This window comes from Scyliorhinus canicula, chromosome 16, assembly GCF_902713615.1.
Source record: "Scyliorhinus canicula chromosome 16, sScyCan1.1, whole genome shotgun sequence".
Taxonomy (NCBI): Eukaryota; Metazoa; Chordata; class Chondrichthyes; order Carcharhiniformes; family Scyliorhinidae; genus Scyliorhinus; species Scyliorhinus canicula.
The window spans coordinates 70,909,836-70,923,923 of record NC_052161.1 but is presented as its reverse complement, the minus strand read 5'-3'; the positions used below and the strand labels follow the sequence as shown (position 1 = coordinate 70,923,923).

General features: G+C 44.1%; 1 protein-coding gene across 1 annotated transcript in view; it reads right to left on the bottom strand.

Moving 5' to 3' along the window:
• Window positions 1-315: 315 nt before the first annotated feature.
• The window catches only part of cdk1 (cyclin-dependent kinase 1), a 35,716-nt gene continuing 21,943 nt past the window's right edge, over window positions 316-14,088 (bottom strand). Inside the window, exons 5-9 of the mRNA XM_038822260.1 lie at window positions 13,089-13,212; window positions 10,956-11,126; window positions 7,550-7,713; window positions 1,406-1,544; window positions 316-694 (exon numbers count right to left, since the gene is read on the bottom strand). Coding sequence (XP_038678188.1) covers window positions 581-694; window positions 1,406-1,544; window positions 7,550-7,713; window positions 10,956-11,126; window positions 13,089-13,212 — 712 coding nt within the window. The 3' untranslated portion in view covers window positions 316-580. The remainder of the gene's footprint in view (window positions 695-1,405; window positions 1,545-7,549; window positions 7,714-10,955; window positions 11,127-13,088; window positions 13,213-14,088) is intronic.

Below are 14,088 nucleotides of genomic sequence, written 5' to 3'. Positions count from 1 at the left end.
CTATGGCAGCACCTCTGAACCCATGACTTCTGCTACCTGGAAGCACAAGGACAGAAGACATATGGGAACATCACCACCTCCAAGACACACACCAACCTGACTTGGGACAATATCGCTGTTCCTTCACAGTTGCTAGGTCAAAATCCTGGGACACCCTCCCCAATACCATTGGGGGTATACCTACACCATGTGGTCGACAGCAGTTCAAGTGCAGTAAGTGAGGGGCAATTAATACTGGTTTTGTGGGAGACACTCACCCAGACAATAAATGGGGAAAAAGTGAATAGTCTTCTTCAAAATAAACGTAGCATGTCAGAATGTTGTACGTTAAGCCTTTATTTGTATTTACAAGTTATACAGTACAAAAATCAAGTTCAGTATTGTGCCACAATAGTATAGTTAAAAAGAAGAAAATACATTGACATGAACAGACAAATCTACAAAAGAAGTTTAATACGGAAATGATTGCAGCCAGATTTTTTTAAAAATTGGTGGGGGAGAAGAATGGTCTTGGTTCGTTTATTGATTGCCCACAGTTTTACTGCCAAACGGAGACTCACTGTCACTTTTTAAACAAGCACTAGTTCCTTTGTATATTGGCTGGGAGATTGGACTTATCCAGGTCATCAAAATATGGGTGACGCAAAACTCCCTTTGCAGAGATTCTTCTGGCCGGATCATAAATCAATGTTTTCTGACAAAAGACAAACAGTTGATTAGAAAGATGACACTTGTATTATTTCACAGCAAACCATCTATGTAACAGAAATAGGTAAATATGAACCAAACCATAAAAATGAACAGCCCACAAGACGACATAGTTCACTTTCACCGTTATAACAAGTAAATGATCAAAGATTTGAGGAAACATTTGGCTTTGTCTTGTTCACTTGTATTGAAGTATGAATTTTCCCAAGTGCATTATACTCTGAACAACGCCCGAGTGCAGTTGACATTCCTGAATGCTTCAAATCTGCTTGCTCTGTTCATCTTGTTCATTGTAGCTACTTCATATTTGATGAGGATTATCTCAGCACAAGCTTTGATTGCTTGTATTCTATTGCTTTTAAAGCCATCAATTACATGCAAATTGGTTTCATTAAATTGCTAAATAACTGGAGCACGAGCTATTACATCCAATTAACAGGAGCCTGTATAATGGAAACTCTTGGAAATACAGAAATGTACTGCAAATTAGTATTGATAGTCTCATTGCAGTACAAGTTAAAAGTTGAAACCATCACCATGCGGTATAAATAAACACAGCTACAAATGTATGTTCGAAGCTGGTTATGGCATGGAATTTGAAGAAGTCCAGTTGGTATTACTGCTGCGCATGATCAATTAACTCACATCTCTGCATCCCAAATAGTGGAAAGAAACGTTATTTGCAAAATCAACTTACTGCTAGCAGGTCAAGGCCATTTACATCGATATTCTTCACTTGTGACAAGCTTCCAGCTTTCCATTTGGGAAAGGTATTCTTGTAATCTGGCAATGTCTCAACCTCTGGCCAAATGTCATTGTTTGGTGTACCCAAGGTCCTGTAAGGAGGAAAGACAAGGGTCTTAATTCCAGTGAAGTGCATCAACGCTGTCTGGTGGCTTGGCCAACTCCAAAATCCTTGACACTGGGATAATACCAAAAGTATCACTACTGCCAACCTAAAGCCACAAAATCCAGCCCATGAAGGTACTGTCTCCATTGCCCTACTGTTGAACGTCCAAGTTGGTTGAACAAGGTAAAACTGATATGAAAAGCCATGCTCCCAAATGAGTTGGCAAGCTTGAAACAAAAATGGTTCTGAGAAGGTCCTTACACTGATTGCCAAAATTGAGGCAGCTCCAGAGGACTGGAGGAAGGTTGAAGCTACTTTGCAAACCTGCCTGACAAGACTGCTACTGAAGCTTTCAACCACTCAATGCCATGAAACCGTTCAGCTCAAAGTCCATGAACAACCATAAATCCTTGTTTATCTTGGTGACAAGATCAGCTGAACACACACTCAATAATGGTCTACCGCAGGGGTTATGTTTGAACTGGTCTTTTCCAACACACATATGGCTGGCATGTCCTGTACTAACTCCTGGAAGTACATTTATTCCAATGAAGCAGCACTGCTGTTACCTGCATCAAACGTGGACCTAATCGAATGGTACTTCCAAAATGGGTACTTCCACCCAATTCCATCAGTGTTCCTTCTGAACACCAACACTTGTCAAAAATGAGCGAGCATTTCCTTCTGAGGACGATGATTTACCCATAGCTTCTATCCAAAATACCTGGGTTGGTACCCTGGACAAGACTCTCGCCTTTCAACCTCAAGTCATCAAAATGAGCCAAAAACTTATAACTGGATGGACCTGGTCCAAACCTGGAGGAACTTCACTATACAAACCCTAAACACTAATCATGGTGGAGTAGCAAGGAATTGGATACTGATGCAAAGGAAAATGAAAATCACTTATTGGCACGAGTAGGCTTCAATGAAGTTACTGTGAAAAGCCCCTAGTCGCCACATTCCGGCGCCTGTCCGGGGAGGCTGGTACGGGAATCGAACCGTGTTGCTGGCCTACTTGGTCTGCTTTAAAAGCCAGCGATTTAGCCCAGTGAGCTAAACCAGCCCCAGGTAGAGGAAACTCACTGCTCCATGTGAAAATTAACAGACTATAAACTCAGCTGTGTGAAACACAAGAATGAGAACTGGAGGGTGCTCAGTTACATGGATAACCCAGCATCTCATGCTCAAGAGAGCAGCTAGGGTTACAACAAAATCCTCTAGGACCACATTTTAATCTTGAGAGAATCCTCCTGACCTGGTTCATAATCACTTCAAAAAATAATTGAACAATATGTACACGCCAAACTGGGAGGATGTAGAATTCATAAAGAGAGTACTGGGGAAGATACCTGACCTGGACTCGCACAAGTTGGTAATGGGAGGGGATTTTAATACGGTCATCGACCCCAGCCTGGACCGGTCGTGTTCGAAAATGGGGAGGGTGCCAGCAATGGCAAAGGAACTTGATGGGGTTCATGGAGCAGATTGGGGGGGGTTTGATCCATGGAGGTTTAGGCAGCCGACGGAGAGGGAGTTTTATTCACATGTGCATACGGTTTATCATAGAATTTACAGTGCAGAAGGAGGCCATTCGGCCCATCGAGTCTGCACCGGCTCTTGGAAAGAGCACCCTACCCAAGGTCAACACCTCCACCCTATCCCCATAACCCAACCCAACACTAAAGGGCAATTTATCATGGCCAATCCACCTAACCTGCACATCTTTGGACTGTGGGAGGAAACCGGAGCACCCGGAGGAAACCCACGCACACACGGGAGGATGTGCAGACTCCGCACAGACAGTGACCCAAGCCGGAATCGAACCTGGGACCCTGGAGCTGTGAAGCGATTGTGCTATCCACAATGCTACCGTGCTGTGGATTTACTCGCGGATTGATTTTTTTCATTTTGAGCAGGGATTTGCTGGCGGGAGTGGTGAACACAGGGTACTCGGCCATCACTATTTCGGATCATGCCCCACATTGGGTGGAACTGCAGGTTAGTGAGGAGAGCTTCAGTGCCCACAATGGAGATTGGACGTGGGCTTGTTGGCGGATGAGGCGGTGTGCGAGAGGGTGAGGAAGTGCATGCAGAACTATCTGCAGATCAACGACACAGGAGAAGTCTCAGCAGCGGTGGTCTGGGAGGCGGTGAAAGCAGTGATGAGAGGGGAGCTGATTTCGATCCGGGCTCATAGGGACAGGACGGATAGGGCAGAGACGGACCGACTGGTTGAGGAGATCCTGCAGATAGATAAGAGGTATGTGACGACTCCAGGGGTGGAACTGTTAAGGGAACGTTGGAGGATGCAGGCTGAGTTCGGGGTGTTGTCCACAAGCAAGGCAGTGGAGCAGCTTAGAAAGGCGAGGGGGACATTTTATGAACATGGGGAGAAGGCCAGCAGAATGCAGGCACAGCAGCTTAGGAAGAGGGGGGCAGCCAGGGGAATAGAAAAGGTGGTTGATGGGGATGGGAATCTGGTAGGGGACTCGGCTGGGCTAAACAGGGAGTTCAGGGACTTTTACAGCAGACTCTATCGCTCGGAACGCCCCACGGGGCCCCAAGGGGATGAGACGCCTTTTTGGATAGACCAATCTGCCGAAGGGTGGGCAGGGAGCTGGTGGATGAGCTGGGGGCCCCGATCAGGGCCAAAGAAATAGCCGAGGGCTTGAAGGCAATGCAGTCGGGCAAGGCCCCAGGGCCGGACAGGTATCTGGTGGAATTCTACAAGAAATGCTCGGGGATATTAGGGCCGTTGTTAGTCAAGGTTTTCAATGAGGCGAGGGATAGAGGGGTGCTGCCCCCAACGATGTCACAGGCCACCATTTTGTTAATATTGAAGCAGGACAAGAACCAGGAGTTATGTAGGTCTTATAGGCTCCAGGATTGAAGATGAAGATGGTGTACCGGATGTGATTATGGAGGATCAAACCGGGTTTGTCAAGGGCAGACAGTTGGTGGCCAGTATAAGAAGGTTGCTCAACGTGATTATGATGCCCCCGGAGAGTAGGGAGATTGAGGTAGTGGTGGCTATGGATGCGGACCGGGTGGAGTGGGACTATCTATAGGAGGTGCTGGGACAATTTGGGTTCGGTAGGGGCTTTATCGACTGGGTTAGGCTGTTGTATCAGACCCCGGAGGCTAGTGTAAGGACGAATTGGACGACTTTGGATTATGTTAGACCGCACCAGGGGACAAGACAGGGATGCCCCCTCTCCCCACGCTGTTTGCGTTAGCTATAAAGCAGTTGACAATTGCTCGGAGAGCTTCAAGGGGTTGGAACATAGGATCTCGCTGGACATGGACGACCTGCTCTTGTATGTAGCAGATCCAGGGGCAGGAATGAGATCATGGCAACTTTGGGGAATTTGGCCGGTTTTCGGGATATAAACTGAACATGACAAAGAGCGAGATATTTGTAGTCCAGGCAAGAGGGTCGGCTGGGGGAGCTATCGTTTAGGTTAGTGGAGGACAGTTTTAGGTACCTAGGGATACAAGTGCTGCGCGACTGAGGCCGGTTACCCAAGTTGAACTTGTCCCGGTTGGTCAAGTAGATATGGGGCGAGTTTCGGAGATGGGATGTGCTACCGCTGTCGCTGGCTGGGAGGGTGCAGGTGGTTAAGATGACGGTCCTACAGAGATTTTTATTTGTATTCAAATGCCTCACAATTTTCATCCCGCGGTCCTTTAAGAGGATTAACAAAATTATTTTATGCTTTATCTGGACGGTAAGTCCCTGCAGGTGAAGGTGGTGATGCTCGAGGGGAATTGGGTGGCAGGGGGCTGCCCGGCCAAATTTCAGTAATTACTACTGGGCAACCAATATTGCAATGATAAGGAAGTGGGTGGTGGGGGTGGGGTCGGTTTGGGAGCTGATGGAGGCAGCATCATGTAGGGGGACCAGCTTGGGGGCTTTGATAATGGCACCTCTGCCGTTCCCGCCGGCGAGATATTCCACCAGTCCCGTGGTGGTGGTGGCCTTGAGGTTCTGGAGTCAGAGGAGGAGGTATGTTGGAGCAAGGGGAGCATCGGTTTGGTCCCCAATATGTGACAACCACCGGTTTTCCCCAGGGAGCCTGAATGGGGGGTTTTGAGTATGGCAAAGGGCAGGAATTGAGAGGGTGGGGGACCTGTTCCTGGAACAGAACTTCCCTAGCTTGAGGGCGTTGGAGAAGTTTCGGTTGGCAAGAGGGAACAACTTCAGATATTTACAGGTGCGGGACTTTCTGCGCAGGCAGGTATCATCCTTCCCACTCCTGCCCCTAAGGGGGATCCAGGATAGGGTAGTGTCTTGGTGGGGGAAGGGGAGTGTCTCGGACATCTACAAAGATGTATGCGGAGGAGACGCAGACTGAGGAGCTGAAGCGCAAGTGGGAGGAGGAGCTTGGGGGAAGAGATGAGAACAGCTTATGGGCGGACGTGTTGAGCTCAGCTTGATCCAATTCAAGGTGGTCAACCGGGCCCATATGACAGTGGTCTGGATGAGTAGATTCTTTGGGGTGAAGGACAGGTGTGTAAAATGTGCGGGAGGACCAGCGAACCATGTCCACATGTTCTGGGCGTGTCCAAAACTTCGGGGATATTGGCAGGGATTTGCAGACATTGGGCAGCACGGTAGCATGGTGGTTAGCATAAATGCTTCACAGTTCCAGGGTCCCAGGTGCGATTCCTGGCTGGGTCACTGTCTGTGCGGAGTCGGCACGTCCTCCCCGTGTGTACGTGGGTTTCCTCCGGGTGCTCCGGTTTCCTCCCACAGTCCAAAGATGTGCGGGTTAGGTGGATTGGCCATGCTAAATTGCCCGTAGTGTCCTAAAAAGTAAGGTGGGGGGGGGGGGGGGGGGGGGGGGGGGGGGGGGGGGGGGGGGGGGGGGGGGGGGGGGGGTTGTTGGGTTACGGGTATAGGGTGGATACGTGGATTTGAGTAGGGTGATCATTGCTCGGCACAACATCGAGGGCCGAAGGGCCTGTTCTGTGCTGTTCTATGTCCAGAGTATTGAAAACAAGGGTGGCAATGAGTCCAGAGGTGGCAATTTTTGGGGTCCAGGTGGCGATTTTGTGTGTCAGAAAATCCGGGAGTCCAGGAGGAGAAAGAGGCAGATGTTCTGGCCTTTGCTGCCCTGGTAGCCTGGAGACGGATATTATTAGCTTCAAGGGACTCAAAGCCCCCGAAGTTGGAGGCCTGGTTAACCGACATGGCGAGCTTTCTCGGCATGGAGAAGCTCAAGTTCGCCTCGAGAGGGTCAGTGTTCGGATTCGCCCAGAGGTGGCAACCATTCATTCACTTCTTTGCAGAGAATTAAACATCAGCTGGGGGGGGGGGGCAGGGGTAGCATAGATTAGGGGGTTAAATAGGCAGGCCTTGGAGGGACAGGTGTCGGTGTTTGCACTATGTTTATTGTTCTTTGTACACTTAATACTTTTGTTGTTTGTAATGCCAAAAAATACCTCATTAAAATAGTTTCTAAAAAAAAATAATAATAATTGAAACCTTTGGATACAGATTCTGTCAGAGGCTCCCAGAAGTGGCACCATAGCATCTTTCTCTGGACTGGACCAGAGAATTCTGCCAAAGCGGACCAACAAAAAACAAAAAAAATCCAAATAAAGTTCCCTTTACACCAAGGTTGGAGCTAGTAAATTCAGTCCTGTCTGAACAGTACATTTGGTATAGAGCTTTTGGGCACCCACACTGGAACAAAGCGTTTCTAGAGAACAGCTTCCCACTTTGCAGACTAAACCGAGAAAGATGCGGCATATGGTTATGTTGTATGATTGATCAAGGTCACTGTGGCATTGCGGATATCAGAATTGATTACAGCAAAGGGGGAATTCACCCTTCTTAGTGCACGCAAATATCTGTCAGGGCACACAGTGAACCAAACCTAGAGGCTGGAGAGAAAGGAGGGAAGCAGACATCTCAAAATGGTAAAAACAATTTAATGCACACATCTTGGGTTTATTATAGACAGTGCTATTGTTTTGACATACCTGAAAATCCTGAACAGCTGATCAATCTCAGAGTCCCCATGGAAGAGGGGCCTCTTTGTAGCCATTTCAGCAAATATTGTGCCAATACTCCAGATATCCACTGGCGTAGAGTAACGAGCAGAACCCAGGAGTACTTCAGGGGCTCTGTACCACAGTGTCACAACCTTCAAAACAAATATACAGAATTAACTGTTGGCTTGTGAAATCTATATTAACTCATGGGAGACCCCAATTTGATAGAAAGGGGCTCCACAAAATACTGCTCGGCATGGGTGACTTAAGGTTATGTACTGGCCAACAGTTCAATATCTAAAACCTGTCAAAAAAGGAATGTAATTTCCAATATTAAAAATATGCTTCAAGGATATTTCTACCCCAAGATCACCGCTAATGTACTATTCTTAGAATATTCTTGCAAAAATTTAAATTTAGGCATTAGCAAAGTACGGCGGATGCTGAAAATCTGAAATAAAAATCTGAAAACCTTAGAAATACCAAGGTCAGGCAGCAGCAGTCGAAGAGTGAAACATAATTAACATTTGTTTGATGAGTGTATTGCAATAGTTAATGTAATAAGGAAAGGGGGTGCAGGGAAAGAACAAAAGGGAAGATCTTTGATAGGGTGGAAGATAAGAGAGATTAAATCACCAATGCAGTGATGCCTGTTAATTATATCAATTGAAGTTTAAGTACATACAATATTGATTGGTGGTTACCTATAAAGAAAACTCACCGACAAGAGTTGAGTGGAGCAGGGAATGGAATGTTTCACTGTAAATAACTTTTTAAAATATAAATTTAGAGTACCCAATTAATTTCTTCCAATTAAGGGGGAATTTAGTGTGGGCAATCCATTTATCCTGCACATCTTTGGGTTGTGGGGGTGAAACCCACGCAAACACAGGGAGAATAGAAACTCCACTTAGATAGTGACCCAAGGCCAGGATGGAACCTTGGACCGTGGCACCATGAGGCAGCAGTGCTAACCACTGGGCCACCGTGCTGCCCTCACTGTAAATAAACGTGTCCCAAGTAGAATGAATTTTTCTTTTAACTGGCTGTCAGGTGTATAACAGGCTGAAGGCAAAACGAGATGCTACTGGGACAAGAAATAAATGTATCCCGAGAAGTTGTAAATAGAAGGCTAGAATCAACAGCTGCTCCCCAAAAAAAAAAGGCAAGGGGCAAGATTGTGATGTGGAATTGTTGATCCGGATGTAGAGTTCAGAAAGCTGTTCCTTGAGCTTGTTTACTTAACCTTCCAGACTCCACCTTCTCTATTCACAAATTTGGACAAGGATCAATACTTTTGCCTTTACTATCATCCCTTGGTGATTTAATCACTGTTGTTTTCTTATCCTATCACTGACCTTTCCTTCTGTTCTACCCCCCCCCCCCCCCCCCCCCCCCCCCGGGCTTATAAACCATTATACCTCCAACTACGAGATCTGACAAAGGGTCACCAACCTGAAACATGAATTCTACTTATTTTCCCGATTACTGCCAGACTCCACCTTCTCTATTCACAAATTTGGACAAGGATCAATACTTTTGCCTTTACTATCATCCCTTGGTGATTTAATCACTGTTGTTTTCTTATCCTATCACTGACCTTTCCTTCTGTTCTACCCCCCCCCCCCCCCCCGGGCTTATAACCATTATACCTCCAACTACAGATCTGACAAAGGGTCACCAACCTGAAACATGAATTCTACTTATTTTCCCGATTACTGCCAGACTCCACCTTCTCTATTCACAAATTTGGACAAGGATCAATACTTTTGCCTTTACTATCATCCCTTGGTGATTTAATCACTGTTGTTTTCTTATCCTATCACTGACCTTTCCTTTTGTTCTACCCTACCCCCCCCCTGGCTTATAAACCATTATACCTCCAACTACGAGATCTGACAAAGGGTCACCAACCTGAAACATGAATTCTACTTATTTTCCCGATTACTGCCAGACTTGAATAGTAATAGCATTTTGCTTTAAATTCATTAAAACGTAGCCCTGGATCTCGGTCCGACTTCCACCTTCCAATAAGGATGAAGATGAATTCAGCACTCCCCCATTTTAAGATACACCAAGAGGTTAGGCTACTCTCATGTCAAATTGTCAAGATTCGTAAATTCACCTCTTGCAGCTATATAACAATGCAAACAGAATTGGGAGTAGCAAAAGAAGTCAGAGCTAAAAGTCTAATGGCACATGCTGAGTTACTGCATCAAAATATCACATCTTCCCTAGGGACAGGAAGGTGCCAGCTCAATCTTCGAGGAACACAAACAAATGGGTATTTTATTGACACTTAAAACAGATGAAAGCAAACATTAAAATAACTATAGACATTTGGTAGTACAGAACTTGAAAAAAGAGATGTTGAAGTTTTTCATCTTACACTCATCAGCACACATCATAAGAATACCAATATAAATGGGGAAACAACAATATCTACTGAGAAGGGCTGATTGATTGGTGGAGGCATTGCCATGGTAAATGCACCATGTGATTGACAGTGAACTACCAAGCATTGTTGTTTAACCCAGGCAGTTGGACCCCGATTGGTCAATAGGAAGGCATGTGCTTTGTTGATAGTCATGTTTTAAGGATGACTATTCCTGTCCCTTTCAGGTTTACTGGTGTGCATGGTTGGTCTTAAAGCCCTGCAACACCATTGTAGGTTGTTCAGAATCCCACAATATTATCTGTCTGACCTCCACTACCATACCAACAAAATGCATGCTATTCTTAATGACAGGCCCAGATTCGTATGCTGACTCATTCCTCACAGCACTGCTGTGACCAATCAGGGTCAAAATTGCCTGATTTAAATTTTGAACAATGCTTAGCAGTTAACTGCCAGTCGCTTGGTGCATTCTCCACACAATGCCTCATCAGAGACTACTTGCCAACCAACCAGCACTTTCTACTCAGTTTAAATTATTGTGGTTATTGTTAGGAAGTGGCAGCGAGTAGTGGTATTGTCACTGGATGAGTGATTCAGAGACCAAGGGTGAGGGGCTCGGATTCAATCCCACCATGATAAAAATCTGGAATTAAAAGATGACCATGAAAACATCCATCTGGTTCAGCAATGTCCTTTCAGGAAGGAAATCTCTGATCCTTATCCTTGCCTGACCTACATGTCACTCCAGATCCTCAGCAATGTGGTTGATTTTTAAATGTCCCCCCTCAATTAGGGATGGGCAATGCAATATGACCACGTCCCATGAAAGAATATATTTTTTTAAATCCCCACCTCTTGGTATTCTTGCCAATTGCCCCGATGAGTGCAAGATGACATCTTTTTTTATTAAGCACAATATACAGTACCGCACAAACTTTCCTTTAAAATTGCATTTATTCACATCTTCATAAAGAAAATGCACAACTGGAGGTGTACCTCATGCGTATAAACTCTGACAGGGACACCAAAGGCACGAGCCAGTCCAAAGTCAGCCAATTTAATAACACCTTTACTGTCAATCAGCAAATTCTGAGGTTTTAAATCTCTGTGCAAAACTCTTCTTGCGTGGCAGAAGGCAATCCCCTGTGTGATCTGGTACAGATAACTCTAAGGAAAGAAAAACACAAAACATCATTGGTTGTACTTATCTGGTTGAAGATCTGTTTACTCTATAGATGACAATGAGTCTAACATCCTTGCTTGATTGCATAGTCGATTGAAGTAAAAAATACAGATAATATCTCAAATGCCAACAAGTAAACAAGCACCAGCTTGATGGGGTTTTGGGAGGGACAGCAGTGTGAAAGCCGACCTTTAAAGTCCACTTATTGAAGTTTAAAAATACTATTTACTAGCTGCAAATCAATCATTGCCCATTATTTTATTGAAGGTATTTTGCTGGCTTTTCAGACCAGGACTCAAAACAATCCCTGTTCCACAAGCTGTACGAGTGTTGAAACTCTGCATTTAAATTTATTCTTTTATTTTTAAATTGAAAAACTAAACGGAGGGGGTCAAACACCATCAACAGGATAAAAATTGGGAACATACAAGACAAGTCAGGAACCAGTAAATAAGCCTGAAATTCGGCAAGAATTGAGCAGGGCAAACAGGACTTCGGAATTGAGATCCAGGGGCAGTATAAGTTAATATTGTATTGATTAAACACACAGTAGGGGTGTAAAGAGGGACACACATAAAATTATATTTGGAACTTTGAGGAAATCTGACAACGGTTGAAAAAAAAAATGACAGTCGCTTTGCGAGAGAGATGAAAGATGAATCACATTTCAGAAAAATGGATTCTAGTATCTTGTAGAAGATCACGAGAAACATGACAGAAGCACTGGGGACAATCTTGTGCTATATTAGGATGGGGGGTATTCGGTACACAAGACAGCTGTCTAGCATTCACTTGAACTCAAGCTAGCAAAGCCAAGGAAGCAGACCAATGAAAAACTAGAGGTAGTACCACTGGAGAAAGTCAGTATCTGATGGCTAGAATCAAGACAAAAGGAAATTGTATTTGAGGAACTTAAAGGGAAAACATCTATATTGGACCATAAAGCATGGTGATCTTTTTAAAAATAAATTTAGAATACCCAATTATTTCCCCCTCCCCCAAATTAAGGGGCAATTTAGCGTGGCAAATCCAACTAACCTTCACATCTTTGGGTTGTGGAGGCAAAACCCGCGCAGACACAGGGAGAACGTGCAAACTCCACACGGACAGTGAACCAGGGTCGGGATTCGAACCCGGTTCCTCTGCGCCGTAGGCAGCAATGCTAACTACTGTGCCACGTGCAACCCCAAGAATGGTGATCGGAGTAGTTCCTAATGAATCTAGTAAATCAGAACAATACAATTACTGATTATAGTGGTCTGTGGACAAATAATCCAAAAGCTAGGATCAATATGGAGAACACAAGGTAGTGGTAGCCAAGAAAGCCGTTGGTGCAAGGAAGAAAGAGCAGGAACTCGGACAAAGGCCCAGAGATCAGGAGATAATAGAAAGTGACAATTGTTGAAACAGTTGCAGCACAGATAGAGCAATTTAGAGGAGGAGGAAATAGCTATAAACATGATTTCGGTCTGAGACAGTGACAATAATTTGTTTAGAAGTAATAGACAATAATTTGTTTTGGAGCTGGAACATGAGGAAATTTAGCAGTGCCCAGAGCAAGAGTTCATTTAAGAGTATTTAGCAGCCAATTTTATGGGGATCTTGTTCATCAATGTTCATCTTTGGAATGGCCATAAGAACCTTGAACAAATTCAAAATTGTCAGTGACAGAGAAGTTAACACCTACAAGTTTAGAAAGGACAATATGAATTTTAAATTTAATATTGTCTCAAACCTCCCTTTCTATTCTTCTAAGCTAATGCTTTCACTATAATTTTTCCCTTGAATATACATATGGTATAAATGTAGTCTGCATAATAATCCACATAATTCTTTTAGAAAAGCTCAACACTATCTTTTCTATTCAGAAAATGGAAACAGCAGAATTACTTTTAAACCTCCATGCCAAATGAAGATAATCAATTAGCAAATAACACTGCAGATACCTTAACTAGCATTTGCTCCATCATCTGACGAGTAGGCAAGGAATCCAAATATTTTTTCAGGTCCATTGAAAGGAATTCAAATATAAGGTACAGCCTTGCATCTTGCATTAGTACATCTTGAAGGCTAAAGAGAAAGAGAAACATGAATTCACAGCACTAATTGCTTGGTTGTCAAATTTGCTGGCCATCTTCAAACCAAAATTTTCTCTCCTTTTCAAGGCGCTGAATTGGATAAAGTGTACTGGTTCTAGATACCAACTACCCTCTGGTTTTGAGAGCCTAGACAAATGCAGACTGGCCGTTTTAAAATAGGGCCACCAAATCTGGTCCACTCAGCATCACATTCACTCTCAACGAAGGACCTACATTTATAGAACATCTTCACCTCTTTAGAATGCCTCAAGGCACTTTAGAGCCACCAAATTGCAATTGCTTTTGTAATGTAGGAAATGCAGCAGCTAATTTGTTGATGGCAAGTTTCCACAAAGAACAAAATATAACTAGGTAATTTGTTTGAGGAGATAGTGTGGAATTTTGTTGTCTAGAACACACATTCCAGGCAAGAATCTTACTGGAGTGTGATCAGCAGTTGGGAATTCTGGCAGCTTTCCACTCAAAACCAAAGGCACCATCAGGTAAGTTGACAGTAGCCAAATCAACTACTTTTAGTGCCTATATGGCCCAGCTCCACACTGGATGGTGCATTAAACTGGCCCTCGAGCATCAACTCATCACCCATGACATCAAAGACAAATGTGCAATACATCCAGTTAAAAGATTGATGCCAGTTTCTCACAAATAGAATAGCCGCATTACCAAAAGGAGCCGATGTTTAATTAAAAAAAAACATTTCATAAAATACATTACACCCCAAGACAAGCATTTTACAACCACTGTAGATTGAACTATTGTGCGTAGGTGTATCTTTTATTTATAGAAAAGAATTTATAATTTAAAAAATTTTAAGTATCAGATTTCGACAAAAAGAAAATATAACCAA